This window comes from Arachis hypogaea, chromosome 6 (assembly GCF_003086295.3).
Source record: "Arachis hypogaea cultivar Tifrunner chromosome 6, arahy.Tifrunner.gnm2.J5K5, whole genome shotgun sequence".
NCBI classification, from domain to species: domain Eukaryota; kingdom Viridiplantae; phylum Streptophyta; class Magnoliopsida; order Fabales; family Fabaceae; genus Arachis; species Arachis hypogaea.
This window is the reverse complement of record NC_092041.1, coordinates 98,226,115-98,240,799: the sequence shown is the minus strand read 5'-3', so window position 1 is coordinate 98,240,799 and position 14,685 is coordinate 98,226,115. Positions and strand designations below refer to the sequence as shown.

At 36.5% G+C, this 14,685-nt stretch overlaps 2 protein-coding genes across 3 annotated transcripts; both read left to right on the top strand.

Annotated features, from left to right (window-relative positions):
* The first annotated feature begins 5,482 nt into the window (after nucleotides 1-5,482).
* LOC112697075 (uncharacterized) lies at nucleotides 5,483-9,058 on the top strand. The gene is made up of 4 exons (XM_025750066.3): nucleotides 5,483-6,297; nucleotides 6,372-6,545; nucleotides 7,095-7,485; nucleotides 7,990-9,058. Exons 1-4 carry the CDS (start codon nucleotides 5,968-5,970, stop codon nucleotides 8,838-8,840), a joined length of 1,746 nt encoding a protein of 581 aa, XP_025605851.1. The 5' UTR covers nucleotides 5,483-5,967; the 3' UTR covers nucleotides 8,841-9,058.
* Nucleotides 9,059-9,320: 262 nt separating this feature from the next.
* LOC112697077 (calcium-dependent mitochondrial ATP-magnesium/phosphate carrier protein 3) lies at nucleotides 9,321-14,479 on the top strand. 2 transcript variants are annotated; one of them, XM_025750071.3, is made up of 4 exons: nucleotides 9,321-10,521; nucleotides 12,840-13,628; nucleotides 13,718-13,808; nucleotides 13,927-14,479. In XM_025750071.3, the coding sequence occupies exons 1-4, from the start codon at nucleotides 10,056-10,058 to the stop codon at nucleotides 13,973-13,975; spliced, it is 1,395 nt and encodes a 464-aa protein (XP_025605856.1). In that variant the 5' UTR covers nucleotides 9,321-10,055; the 3' UTR covers nucleotides 13,976-14,479. The 2 variants fall into 2 exon arrangements, with proteins under 2 accessions (XP_025605856.1, XP_025605855.1); XM_025750070.3 differs by having other exon boundaries at nucleotides 13,920-14,479.
* The last annotated feature ends 206 nt before the right edge of the window (nucleotides 14,480-14,685 follow it).

The following is a 14,685-nucleotide window of genomic DNA, read 5'->3' as shown; positions in this document are numbered from 1 at the left end:
TTTATAGGAACGAACTACTCTGATACCATAATGTAACACCCTTCCACACAGGGCTTTACACCTAGGATGTAAAACAGAGGTGGCGAGACGCTACGACCTCTAAGGATAAAATATATACATATAATAGCAGAAAGAATGTGATAAACTAGGAGCCTTGAAAAATAGGTGAACAAAAATCGCAAAAATAAAAGTGCAATGCTCAGGAAATGTGTTTACATGCGAGTGAAGAAAACAAAGGTTTAAAAGCATAACTAAATAGGAGCTAGGAATAGAGAGACAAGAAAATGATATAACAAGCTCCTAACTCAACCTGCAAAGCTGAGGCTGGCCGGAGAATATTTATGTACATATATACATACCCCAAAATCTAAAATACAAAGATAAACCCTAATTCTCCATAAACCTCTAAGAGGTACAAAAGTAATATATATATATATATATATATATATATATATATATATATATATATATATATATAACAAAAAAAAAGAAATATAAATCCAAAAGGCCCACTTCGCTGCGGAGAGCTCCAGACGTCTTGCGAAGTGCCTCTCAACCTGCATCTGAAAAATACAATATTGTATGGAATGAGAACCGAAGGTTCACAGCATGGTAAAGATGCCACACATATAATATATAAGGTCCTGGGAATGCCAGAGGCAATCCTAGAACACCGACACCCAGATTATAAAACTTAAAATTACTAAACAGGCAACCTGACCACCTTTTCTCCGTTTCTCCATCTCCAGTGGGTTTACAAAAATAGACAAACAGGCAATTGCAAGCAGAGGTAGGAGACAAGTAGTGCAAGTAGCAATTTCCACAATGATCATAATATATTAAATTAGGCAATCCCAAATAAGGCATAGCGAAAAAAAAAACAAAATGCATATGATAAATGTCTATCCTACTGGCCGTGAGCTCACGTGTCGGTTACTTTGGCAGAACCCGGCACATTTGGTAGCTAACCCAGACATTGGTCTCTAGGTTACGCATCTCCAAGAGGATCATAAACGAAGGAGAGTGCCTTTCCACCTTCTCCTAGAGGTTTCATGAAGGAGAGTGCCTGTACACATCGAAGGAGTGTGCCTTTCCACCTTACAACTAGAGAAGAATGTGGGAGAAACAATACGAAGGAGAGTGCGTTTCCACCTTCCCCACATCCACATCACGACAAGAGAAGGAACTTTCGTCCTCAACTTGCCAACTGAATACATTTTCAAATTAATACGCAAGCGGGATCACATCCAGACCTCGCCATCTCGACCATTTCGGCCACATATACATCTCAACTATTCTGGCCACACACAGTCATCCCAAATCTTATCATTTATCATCATCATTTCCTTACATTCATTCTTTATAGCCATAGTTTAGCATGGTCTTATACATATACCTCATATCATTGAAATTTGTACCTAATTCATCAGTTAAGATTATTAATTCACTCTCAAGTTATTACCTTTTCCTAGCTTCAGCTCATTACTAGACTTACTATTATAGTTTAGGGCTAAAAAAACAAAAACGGAGGTTTAGAAGTTTGAAATTCAATTTAAAAACTTAAAATCTAGTTTTTGCAAAAAAACTGGGCAACACGTACGCGTGGGTATGCGTTTAGCACTTTAGCCCAAGACGCGTACGCATGCATCTGTCCGCGTATGCATGTACACTGGACAGAATTGAACGCATGTGTATGGCTCCTGTATGCGTACACATAGGTACCAAACAGAATGTAATCAATGCGTATGAAAGGGTATGTTTACGCATGCATGGGTTTTCGGTTAAAATTTTGGTTAAGTAAAAAAGCTACAGAATTTACATTTTGAACCCCGAACTTTGGACGCACATAATTTCTTCGTTTTAAATCAGTTTCCATCTGTTCTTCGAACGGTGTAAACTTCAAAACCTCATTTTCTTTTTAAAGCTCATTCCAACCCAATTCATCATATCTATAATCATCAATATCACACACTTTTGACAATATCACAATAATATCTTCAATCTTACTATTTCTCAATTCAATAACATCTCACTTCAATCTAAACTTCACAAGTTTATTATCAAATATCAATAAACCAACCTAAATTTACATAATGCCAAAATCACAAGTTCTTCAAACATCATCACATCATCATTCATCATTCCAATACCAACAAAACCAAAGGAACACCACACATACTCAAACCATATCATTGTTATTAATCATCCAATACACATAATCATTCCAGCTTATCCTATGGTTCTCTAACCTAAGTTTTCACACGACATTATATATTAAATACGCGAAACCTAAAACATACCTTTGCCAATTTCCACGTTTGTCCAAGGCAACCCACTAAGCCAAACACAGCTCCAAGGTCCATAATCACCAAAGCATCAACACTAATCCTCTACCAAGCCTTTCAATGCCCAAAATTAAACTCCAATATATGTATATACACCTAATTTCACATAGCCACATTTAAAATTCAATACTCACACACTAATTCAATGAATTAAATAGGGTTAATAATCCTTATCGTACTCACAGATTCAAAGAGTCAAGTTGAATGAATTCTGCAAGCTGATTCAAACCTAGAGAACCAAAATCGACAAATTTCTCAAGTTATACACTCTCAATTTTTGAAAATTAGGGGTAGAAGAAATGGAATCATAGAGTGGCTTACCTAAAAAATTTTTCAGTTGAATCGTAGAGTTCAACACGATGGTCGCGTAGCCGCAAATGGTGCGACGATTGGAGCTCGGATGGAAGAGATATGGAGTTTTGAAGGTAACGTAAAGGTTTGCAAAGTTTTCCTGATTTTCCTATTCCTCAATTGTTGCAACGTGAAAATGGAAGAAAAGGAGGAAGGGCTGGGTTCATTTAATGTTGGTTTGGGTTAGATTGGGCCTACGGGTCTGGTTTAACCGGTTCGGCCCATTCGGTCCAATCTTGGGACGAATATTTTGAAATTAGTATTAAAATTCTCATTTTAATGAGCTCTTTTCTATTTTAATATAATATTCATATTTATAATTTTTTTATTAAAAATTAATTTATTGACTTATTATTTGTTAATTCTCCGGGGTTTACAGCTGCTGGCCAAACGTTAATTGCATAGGAGAGAACTGATGGTAACTTATTGGCCTCAAATGAATAAGTGCTGCGACATGTAAAATAGCATTCCCCAAGCCGAGGTTGAGAGATTTGTTCTCATAAGTAAGGGTCTAGAAATTAACTAGAGACATTTAATAAGTGATTCTGTTAAACCCATTTTGTGTGTGAACATGAGCTATTGGATGTTCAACGCTTGTTCCGTTAGCCATATAATAAGTATCAAAGGCTTGGAAAGTAAATTCACCAGCATTATCAAGACGAATTGCTTTGATTGGATTTCTGGAAACTGTGCTTTTAATCGAATAATTTGAGCAAGCAATTTCGCAAACGTCAGGTTGCGAGAAGACAATAAGCACACATGTGACCATATCGAAGATGCGTCTATTAGGACTATAAAATATTTAAAAGATCCAAATGGTAGATGAATAGGTCCACATATATCGTCTTGAATTCTTTCTAGGAATTCAGGGGACTCAAATCCAATTTTTACTGGTGATGGCCTTAAAATTAACTTTTCCTAAAAACATGCAGCACAACAAAATTCACTTGATTTAAGATTTTTCTGGTTCTTTAGTGAATGTCCATGTGAGTTTTCAATAATTCTCCGCATCATGATTGTTCCTAGATGACCCAATCGATCATGCCATGTTATGAATTTATTTGGGCTTGTAAACTTTTAGTTTAGAATAGCATGTGATTCAATTGCACTAATTTTAGTATAATATAACCCATATGAAAGTGAGGATAACTTTTCTAGTATAACATTTTTATTTGAATCATGAGTTGTGATATACAAGTACTTATTATTTCCTTCATTTATTGTTTTAATATGATATCTATTTCGACGAATATCTTTAAAACTCAATAAGTTTCTTAGAGACTTGGTAGACAATAGTGCATTATTTTAAGTTTCCTAGACTCAGTAATTTTGAAATTCATAAATATTTTATTAAACATTATTTATATACATCGTACTTGAAATTCAAATGCATAGAAAATAAATCTTAACAGTTTCTTACATCATTTATTTACATGAGTACTTAACAAACCCACATATTAAACTATTCCATCATTGATCAAATGACCAATATTTTTTTCAGGATCCTCAAAGAAATCAGATACTTCATAATGAGTGGTGTAATTTTCAGCATCATTTGAAATAAAATTTGTCTCATTTTCTTTGTCGTCCTTTTTCAAAGATGCTTGATAAAGATCGACTAGGTGTCTTGGGGTACGATAGGTACGCGACCAATGGCCCTTTCTACCACAACGAATAATTGATCCTCTGTTGATTTCTTTTACCCATTGTTTCTTTCTTTATCCCACTTCCAGTGAGATCCTTTCTTATGAACACAATTTTTTTTGTTGCCAAAACCTTGCCATTTACCTCTTCTAGGGTTATGATTTGCCGCATTTGTTTCAGGAAATAAGGCGGTGCCAGTTGGGCGCGTTTCATGATTTTTTAAAAGCAACTCATTGTTGCGTTCAACAACAAGAAGACAAGAAATTAACTCAGAATATTTTTTAAATTCTTTTTCTCGATACTGCTGCTGCAGGAGCACATTCGAGGCATTGGAAGGTCGAAAAAGTTTTCTCTAACATGTCATTATCAATTATCTTTTTCCCACATAATTTCATTCGTGAGGTGATTCGAATCATTTTTGGATTTAAAATCCTGTAGATGCAAGTGCGTCTATTCATATCGGGCTCAAGAAAGTATCACTCTCTTTTGATGATTATATCTTTCTTCAATGTCTTTCAACAGATTTGCAGGATCTTTTAGTGTGAGATATTCATTTTTCAATCCTTCGTCAAGATGACGATGAAGGAAGATCATGACTTTAACTTTATCCTTTTGGGATGCATTATTTTCAGCTTTAATGGTATCTCTAAGATCTATTGAATCAAGATGGATTTCAGCATCTAGTATCTATGATAAATAGTTGTTTCCAAATAAATCAAGAGCATTAAATTTAAAATGAGAGAGTTTTAATATAATAAAAATTTGTTACCTAAATCTTACTAAAAATTTATTAATAACGTGTTGTAAATAAATAAATAAATAAATAAAAGATAATAAATATAAAATAAAAAATATAATTAGATAACTTTAATAGTAATATTTTAATATAATAGATATGATTAATATATTTATTAATATTATATATATTGTATATTTAAAATTTACGAAAAAATAAAAAATTATATTAATGTATAAAAAAAATTATTATTGATGTGCGCAATCTTTATCTCACTTTATATTTTTATAGGCATATAAAGTTTGTTGTTCAAATTTCATTCATTTTGTTTCATCCTAAAATTTTGTGTCTTTTTAACATAAAAAATGAGTTATCCATAAATAGACATCTATTCTTGTCTATTCTCATCACAACAATTATCTTTTGAGATAGGACCGTTTAAATTTTTTTTTTCTATATATAAAACTATTTTTCATTGATTTTCATCAAAATTAATTTTTTTAATCAGAATTGGAACTTTCAATACTTTGAAGGCATCTGATTCAAGTTTTTTTAAATTCTCTCTGCGCTTATTTTATCAAGGCACAACGAAGAAATTGGTTTTCTCCTCCTTCTCTTTCGCTCTCTCCCTTCTCAGCTAAGTAATAAAAGCAATTGGTTTTCAAACGTCACATTTCCATGTCGAATAAACCGTACCCTCACCACTCACATCATCACTACAGTGAAAAGTAAACACTAACCCTTCAGCTTTGGCCTTTGGCTTTTGCAGGTAATCAATCTCTCAGACTCTGTAACAGTTAACACTCTAACCCCTGCTATCTCTCACCCCACTGTGATTTTACTACATCACCCGCTCTTTCCCTTTAATAAATTCAGTCAAGAAGAAGAAGAATGTGTGAAGCAGAAACTAAAATGGCCATGCCTCTTTCTAACACACCATCAAAACCCACAACCCAACCTCAATTTGTTCCATACACTCCTGAAAACCCATCTCGACCCACCCAAGAACAGGGCTCAAGAACACGAGATTACTCAACGTGCTTCAATTGTGGCAAGAAAGGTCACTGGTACAGACAATGTCCTCTTGCTCTTCACAGTAACGGTTCCTCTCCGATCCCCGATAACATATATTGCCGCTGTGGGTACGGATTCTGCTTGGTGAAGACTTCAAAGTCTACTAAGAACTTCGGAAAGAAGTTCTATGTTTGCCCAATCAAAGAGGTATGCTTCCAACCCCTTCAAATTTGTTCCTTTTCTTTGTGATTTAACTAAGCTTTGTCGTTTTTGGAGTGTAGGGGAAACAGTGTAAAGGGTTTATTGGATTCTGTAATGAACCACCTAGGGATGAAGAATACTTTCATCCTCCGCCGTATAAGTACCCTGTTTGTGAGTGCGGTGCAGGGGTTTGTGCAAAAGAGAGGGACCCCAATGCTGATAGAAAGTTCCGTTTTATTTGTCCTGTTCAACCGGTATGCATGCATGATCTTCTGTTGCTTCATTTTTGGTTTGGAGTTATTTCTTAATAGCTTTGCCCTTGATTTGTGACATTTGTGATGATGACCTCTTTTTTACCTCTTTTAGAAAACATGAAGACTTAAATGCTGTTTTGTAGTTTGTAATATTCATTTTGGTACTTATAAATGCATGTTGTTCACATATTCTAGGCATATACAACACTATTACAGTTTTCAATATTCATTTTGTTCTTGAGAAAAATTTGGAAGTGGGAAGGATAGGGTGGTAGTGGCATGTTATGATCTGTGGCATACAAGAAAGGTAGCTCATATTTTATTTATCTATATCGATTTCATGATGAGGGATTTGAAAGTGATGCTTGCTCTACTTTTGGTTTTGCTGGCTGTATCTTCCTTCTCCTTGTATTGTTTTTCTAACCATCTTAATGAAGTTCTTTTATCAAAAAATAATAACAAAAAAAATCTTGGACATGGATTTCCCTAGAATATTGTTTCTTTATAACCATAATTTTATTTATTGTAATATCTGATTGTTTCAAACAGGGACATGGAAACTGTGGATTCATTGTGACAGAGGATGAACTGCGTGGTAAGCAGCGAATTACGGGCTTGAGTGGGAGTGGTGAATTACTTGTCGATCATCCGGAAAGCATGACAGCGATGGACATTTCGGAGGCTCCCTCCTTGAACGCCATACCTGAGGTTCCACTGGGTGATGACACATCTCCAAAGGCAACCCCTCCAAGACAAGTTGGTTTAAACGAATTTGAGGTTATTGATGATGATCTTGATGCGGAAGATGTGAACTGGGATGACTTTGACAAGGAAGCGGAGTCATTCCGGTCAAGATTTGCAACAGGGCTAACTTGCCGACAAAATCTATTCGGCAACAACAGTTTCAATGATGCTATTGGTGATAATGCACCTCCAACAGGTGAAAGGCACATTCACATTTTTAGGAATAATCTTGCTGCTGCTTTTCTCAGACCAAGGGGATCATTTGATTTGTTTATCTTACTTGATTCTTTAAAAACTCCAAATCCATGCAATCAAAGTCATAGTGATTGTAGAATAGTAATTGGAAAGACTTGAGACTTGCTCTTATGCCTTTCTTTTTCTTCAACAAAATTAAATGTCACCTCAAGCTACAAGTAATCAACACCATTTGTCTTGATCACAAAGATTAACTTTCGCTGTAGTAGATGAGCACCTCTTAAAAATTTTCATTAGGGATGTCGTGTGAACTTCTCGAGTCTTGATCTAATTTAAATGAAGGGTGTTTTTCAATGGGTTGGTTAGGACAGCTGAATTTTTTTTACATTCCCCACAGAGCCTGGAATTCAAAAATTCCCCTAAACTCTGCTCTTTGTTTGTTGCATGATCCAAAATTCCTGTTATTGTCTAAATTTTATTTGTTGATTGTGTCTCTTCTTTGAAGGCACTTTCACATCCTATGATGAGATCTCTGATTCTGAACACCCAACTGCCGGCGATAGTCCTCCTGAATGCAATCAGTCTACCGTCACTAGCCTTAATGAAGACGCACAACTTTCTTCAAGAGGTAGCGATACTACGGTTTTGGGTCAGATTTCCGGAGATGATGTTATGCAAACTGAGGTTCCTGGAGGTGTTAGTGCTATGCTAACAGTGACACAAGGCACCAAACGGAAGCTAATGTCGGAGGCCGAAAGAAGAAAGAAAATGGTGTCATATATGCTTCGTGAGTTTCTCACAGAACTCGAGGACCTGGATATTCATGATCATGACTCTATTAGAGTAGCGGTGGATGGCTGTTTTAAGATATTGCAGGAGCTTGTTCTTACTGCTGACTATAAGCTCTTTTCTGACCATGTTTGGGACTATATCAATAATGTTTCAGCCATAGCAGAAATCGACAAGTCCATGGAGAATCGCCTCACTCTGGGCGAATCCAATCGAATTATCGAAGAGGAGAAAATGAAGCTGGCACAGATCCAGGAAGAAACTGTCGAGACCGAGGCCATGTTCATAGCATGTAACTTGAAAGGGAAAACGCTTCGTGAAGAAGTCTTGCGTATGAAGGCCGAGCTCCACGAGAAGCAGAACCAACTGAAATCTTGTGAACTGGAGAGCGCGACGATCGAGTCTCGTCTTGGTGACTTAAAGAGAAGAAGGCTGGAAGCTGACACAAAATTGATGGGCAGAGTTGAGGAAGCTGAATCCGCAAGGAGACTCAATGAGGAGAGACAACTGAAGCAAATGGCAGCTATGGCAGCTCTGGAGAAGCTAAAGCATCAATTACAAAACTGAATGTTCCTCACTTCTTACTTTCTTATGAAGCGTATGTATTGTGCTCAAGTTATTAAAACTCCTATTAGTTAGTTTTTATTTTCTTATCTCCCTCTATGTATATGAAGCGTGTGTATTGTGCTCAAGTTATTAACTCCTATGTCCTATCGATGTAACGGAACTGGTGGTTGTTGGTTACGTTATTCCCACGTTTAACATGATGTCTATATTATATATTATTATACAGTTTTTAATTATTTTATTTTTCAAACAATTAGTAGGTTTTTGTGCATAAGGTTGCCAGAGTAGAAGCACGCCAACCACGCGTTCTCTTGAACAATAATGACTACTTTTTGGTCATATTTTAAATTTTCAATTATGTTCTTATGAATTTTTCTTCTCCAAATAACTGAATTCAATAATTCATTCATGGTAAGCGGTTTAAATAAGAAACAAAAAAGTGATTGCGGTTTGCTATACACTTAACACTAGGAAAAATGGAAAATTGCATAATAAATAGCTTCCAAAAATAAAATCTCACAGCTCACAGTCTCACACGTCACAAACACTAATTAAAATAAAATAAAATTAAAAAGAAAATTCCAAACTCCAAACTTCTCTGCGTCTCACACTGTTGGATTCACTACGATCACGTTCTTATATTATTTTAAAATTTTATTTGCATTTTTTTATGTTATTAAATATTCTTTTAACTATACGCCAGAATCAAAATCCTCTTTTCTGCGATGACGACTGGCACGTTGTTCAACACATCCGGAATCGCCGGAGACGCATCTTGCCATCACCGCCGGTAATAATCACTCCCTCCCTCCACGGCGGCGCCACCCTTCCCATCGAATCATAAAGCCCTCAGAACGGAAAAAAAGAGAGAAGAAAAGTATTCAAGTCTGTTCAATTCTTTCCACCTCCCGTCGTTTACGCAATCATCGTTCCCACTCGTCGTTTTCCGCGTTTCGTTGAATTCCCCAATTCCCACTCCCCTCTTTTTTTTTTAAGGGGGAAAAAAACCGATTTCCCCAATTCGCAGAAAGCAGAAGAATATGCTGCTCCCCAACCCGTCTTCCTCTTTTATTCGATCCCTAACGCTACTATTTTAATCATCGCCAATTCAATAATGGCCAAGTTGCTCCTTTAACACACTACACTACACTCACATTGGGGGAATCGAATTCCGTTAGCGTAACTAACAATTTTTTGTCTTCCAATTTTCTGGTTATGGTAACTTCTCTTGCATCGATGGGGTTGAAGCCGAAGAAGAAGAGCGAGGGCGAGGAGGCGGCAGCAGCAGCACCACCACCACCGCGAGCGTCGAAGCGGAGCAGTAGCAACCCTCCAGTGACGATGGATCACGTGCTGCTGGCGTCACAGGAGACGAAGGAGGCACGTGAGAGTCGTATTCGCGAGATGTTCGGGTTCTTCGACAAGGAGAATTGCGGTTACCTGGAATACGCACACATCGAGGCAGGGCTTTCGGCGCTTCAGATTCCTTCGGAGTACAAGTACGCCAGGGACCTTCTGAACGCTTGTGACAAGAACAAGGATGGGAGGGTGGACTACGATGAGTTCAAGAAGTACATGGATGAGAAGGAACTTGAGCTCTACCGCATTTTTCAAGCTATCGATGTCGAGCACAATGGATCCATTCTCCCTGAGGAGCTCTGGGAGGCACTTGTTAGAGCAGGCATGTTATTCTTCCCTTTTGCTTCGTATTTTTGTATCCTTTCTCATATATATGATCTTACTTGGATTTAACATTGATGTTAACTTCAACAATATTTGAAGTGTTTACACTTTAGATTATATTGACAGTAACATTCTCTTAGCGTAAATGCTAGTGCATATATAATTATTAAAAACTACGTGTACAGCCACTAAATCAGCCATTTGTACACCATGAAATACAAAATACACATTGAAAATTAGTTAAACAACACATGTATTTATATACAAATACATCGTAGTTGATTTGGTGATTGATTTTTTGTGTGAACATAGTATATTTGAATTACTAATTATTGAATAGGGATATTGGTGAGCAAAAAGATATTAAAATATTCTTTGTAGAATGATTATTCAATATAAATTAATGAATAGGGATAAAGGGGAAAAAAAGATATTAAGATATTCTTAAACTACTCAAGTGACTTAGATTTAGACAAAATTTGAAAATGAAGTGACTTATATTGATGGACGGAGGGAGTAGTTATGAACTTACAATTGGTTTTATAAGGCTGCGTTTGGAAGAGAGTCTGAGACTGGGAGACAGAGATTAAATTAAATCTCTGTATTGTGTTTGGTATAAAATGTACAAGACTAAGTTACGTCCCAATATCATGTTTAGTTTAAGATAAATATGGAGATTGAAGGGTAGATTTAGAATTTGAAAAGTTAAATGAGAGTATTTTGAAAAGAAATATTATTAAAGTTCCAGTTTTCGTCCTAGAAATTCTAGTATCCTGTGTCTCCACTTTTTGGCGGTACTATGAAATTTTAGTTCCAGGGTTACCAAACACAATACTAACCCAAACACAATACTTTCTTAGTCTCGAAAAACAAACTCAGCCTAAGTGTTAGATGTACAGTGTACTAAATTTTACCAAGCATGGAACTTTTCATCCATTCATGTATAGCAACACCAATAAGACTGTCTGAATCTGGTTAAAACTGCGTCACAGTTTTATGTAATTATGTTATAGAAAGTAAAGTATGGTTTTGTTCATAGTGTATCTGCTGCTTTTAAACTCATTCTCATCTTATAAGGAAATTTTTTTGAGAATCCAAACTACCAATCTCTGTGTTCTTCATTTTTAGTTCTCGGTGAACTCCATGTGAACAGTTTAGATGTTCATATAATATCACTCTAATGAAAAAATCTGGAAGAACACGAGAGGAATATGGTCTGTTTTATGGTTAACAAGGATTTCTTGTTTTTTAGTGTTTATGTGGAATTTTGAGATGCAAATTGATTGTCCAATTACTTAGTTGTGTTGAGTGCTTCACTTTTACCGGTTTTGATTATTCCAGGATGAATAGATTGAGAAAGAATTATGCACAACATCTAGGGCAGTAAAATTTAAGTTCACTGGTTAAAATAGTTAATAAAGTTGATACTGGTGTTTGTGTTTCCTGAAGTTCAGTAACCAGGCCCTCGTGAGGCTGCATTAATTGTTTTGTTAACACCACCTAATGATGGTTTTTGGTGCCAAGAGCACAAACAGCTCCTTTTTCTCTCTCTCTCTCCCTCCCCCCCCCCCCCCCACCCTCCCTTCTCTTTTTTTCCCCTTTTTTTTTAAAGGAAAAAAAATTGGTGTCCAACTTCTTAACTTTTTTAGTGTTTCAACTTTATTGGTTTGATGATGTCAGGAAGGTTAGTCGAGAAAGAGCGACGTCTAACATCTAATTGGTTGGGCTAGGATGGTTAGATGTGCAAGTTCAATCAACAGAACTCTACACCTGTCTTGGTTTGGAGATATATGTGGCATTCAGAGAAGCCATTATTGAATGTTTAATACTTTGGCGTATTTCTTCAAATTGAAAACAATATGTGTGCTATATTGTTTTTCTGTACAGGCTCCAGCAGCATTGTGGAAAGTTGTAGGGGAAGGGCAAGTGAAAAATATCATGTTAGAGCAATCAAACTTACAGATAGTCTTATTGACTAAGTGGTTTACCTGTTTCTTGGTTCTATTATATTAAACCAGCCCGTGAATTACACTAACATACTCTGATGTCAAAATATCAAAGTACCACCTCTGCATGTCATTTGATTGACACATTACAGAGTGTTAGCAATTTTCTTTTTACCTGCCTTCAGTGTTTGATTGGCAAATTGCACCCTATAAGCTGTTTGATTTCTATCTTTATTGCAAATGTTGAAGCTGGCTAGCAGGTCTCTAGTTCATTTGGTTTAGTCTTGTTTATGTGTTTTAGTATTTCTTGATTTAGTGATTTTTTGTTGACTGTTTCATTCTATAAGCCACACTAGTCTCTCTATTGTAGGGATCCAGATTGATGATAAGGAGCTCGCTCGTTTTGTTGAGCGTGTAGATAAGGATAACAATGGGGTTATAACATTTGAAGAATGGCGAGATTTTCTGCTGCTTTACCCTCATGAAGCAACTATGGAGAACATTTACCATTATTTGGAGAGGATATGCATGGTTGATATTGGGGAACAAACTGTTATACCTGCAGGCATTAGTAAGCACATTCATGCAAGTAGGTATTTGATTGCAGGAGGAGTAGCTGGTGCTGCATCACGCACAGCAACAGCCCCCCTTGATCGCCTAAAGGTTGTATTGCAAGTCCAGACAACACGAGCCCGTATAATGCCAGCTGTAAAAGATATATGGAAAGAAGGTGGTTTTTTAGGATTTTTTCGAGGCAATGGCTTAAACGTTCTTAAGGTTGCCCCTGAGAGTGCCATTAGATTTTATACCTATGAGATGCTGAAGACTGCCATTGTAAATGCTAGAGGAGAAGAGGTAAAGTCAGATGTTGGAACTATGGGCCGGCTGCTAGCTGGTGGTATAGCAGGCGCTGTTGCTCAAACTGCAATATATCCCATGGATCTTGTTAAAACACGACTACAAACCCATGCTTGTGAAGGTGGAAGGATTCCTAGTCTTGGAACTCTGTCCAGAGATATATGGGTTCAAGAAGGACCACGTGCATTTTATAGGGGACTGGTTCCTTCACTTCTGGGGATTATCCCGTATGCTGGTATAGATCTTGCTGCATATGAGACCTTGAAGGATATGTCCAAGAAGTATATTCTTCATGAAGGAGGTAGAGAAATTAATTAACTAGTTCATTTGTTATGCCCTATTCCTGATGTGCCCTCCAGTTGTTTATTGAAAATCTGCTATTTTCTGCAGAACCTGGTCCTCTTGTGCAATTGGGATGTGGTACTATATCGGGAGCCCTTGGAGCGTCATGTGTTTACCCATTGCAGGTCATCAGAACAAGGTGATCTTTCGCTGTAAACTGTCTTAAATTGTTACTTGAATATTTAGTAATTAAACTAAATCACCTTGGCTCTGTATGGAAATTATATACTGACATAGCTGTTGATTTCAGAATGCAGGCTCAAAGTACTTATAGTGGAATGGGTGATGTATTCAGGAAAACCATGAAACATGAAGGGTTTAGGGGATTCTACAAAGGAATATTCCCTAACCTACTCAAAGTGGTGCCATCGGCAAGTATCACTTACTTGGTCTATGAGTCTATGAAAAAGGGTTTGGATTTGGAGTGAAGAACTCTACTCGTGCATCTGCTTCATTTGAAGATATTACTATTATTGACATGGCTGACTTTTGCAAATGTTGGAATTGTTTTGCAATGAAGACAATGATAATGATGACAAGAATAAAGTACACAATTGATTATTAGGACAATTGTCTAAATTCATTCATATAATAGCATTGTTTCTTCAAAATTCTTGGGAGGACGAAATTGGTTTGTCCTGCATGGTGCTTCATGAAAATAATGTGAAGCTACATATCCATTAGCACATTTTGTTGTATGATAGAGAGAGGCATACGGATCAGAGGATTCGATTTTGTAATTGTAATTTGTAATATTTAGTGGCTCATATTGATATTTTACTCGTATAATTGATTTTATTTTTATTTTTACTTTTCGCCCTTATCAGGCTAGATAGCTTATATTATACTTTTTGGATATGATCTTTGTTTGAACCTTGCGCACGCAGAATGCTTGCCCAACGAACTGTTTTTTTTTACTCTCTGCACCTTCTATGAGTCTTGTCCTTTTGGGACCTCTAAAGTTTGAATTTTATTTTAGAAGATAAAGTGAGATCTTTCACCATTTATTTCATATG

Excerpts from the sequence above, each read along its gene's own strand:
- LOC112697075 (XM_025750066.3), top strand. The coding sequence starts at position 5,968 with ATGTGTGAAGCAGAAACTAAAATGGCCATGCCTCTTTCTAACACACCA. Across the intron at positions 6,298-6,371 it reads ATGTTTGCCCAATCAAAGAG|GGGAAACAGTGTAAAGGGTT; the intron begins GTATGCTTCCAA and ends TTTGGAGTGTAG. Across the intron at positions 6,546-7,094 it reads TTATTTGTCCTGTTCAACCG|GGACATGGAAACTGTGGATT; the intron begins GTATGCATGCAT and ends TGTTTCAAACAG.
- LOC112697077 (XM_025750070.3), top strand. The coding sequence starts at position 10,056 with ATGGTAACTTCTCTTGCATCGATGGGGTTGAAGCCGAAGAAGAAGAGC. Across the intron at positions 10,522-12,839 it reads GGAGGCACTTGTTAGAGCAG|GGATCCAGATTGATGATAAG; the intron begins GCATGTTATTCT and ends TCTCTATTGTAG. Across the intron at positions 13,809-13,919 it reads TTGCAGGTCATCAGAACAAG|AATGCAGGCTCAAAGTACTT; the intron begins GTGATCTTTCGC and ends TGTTGATTTCAG.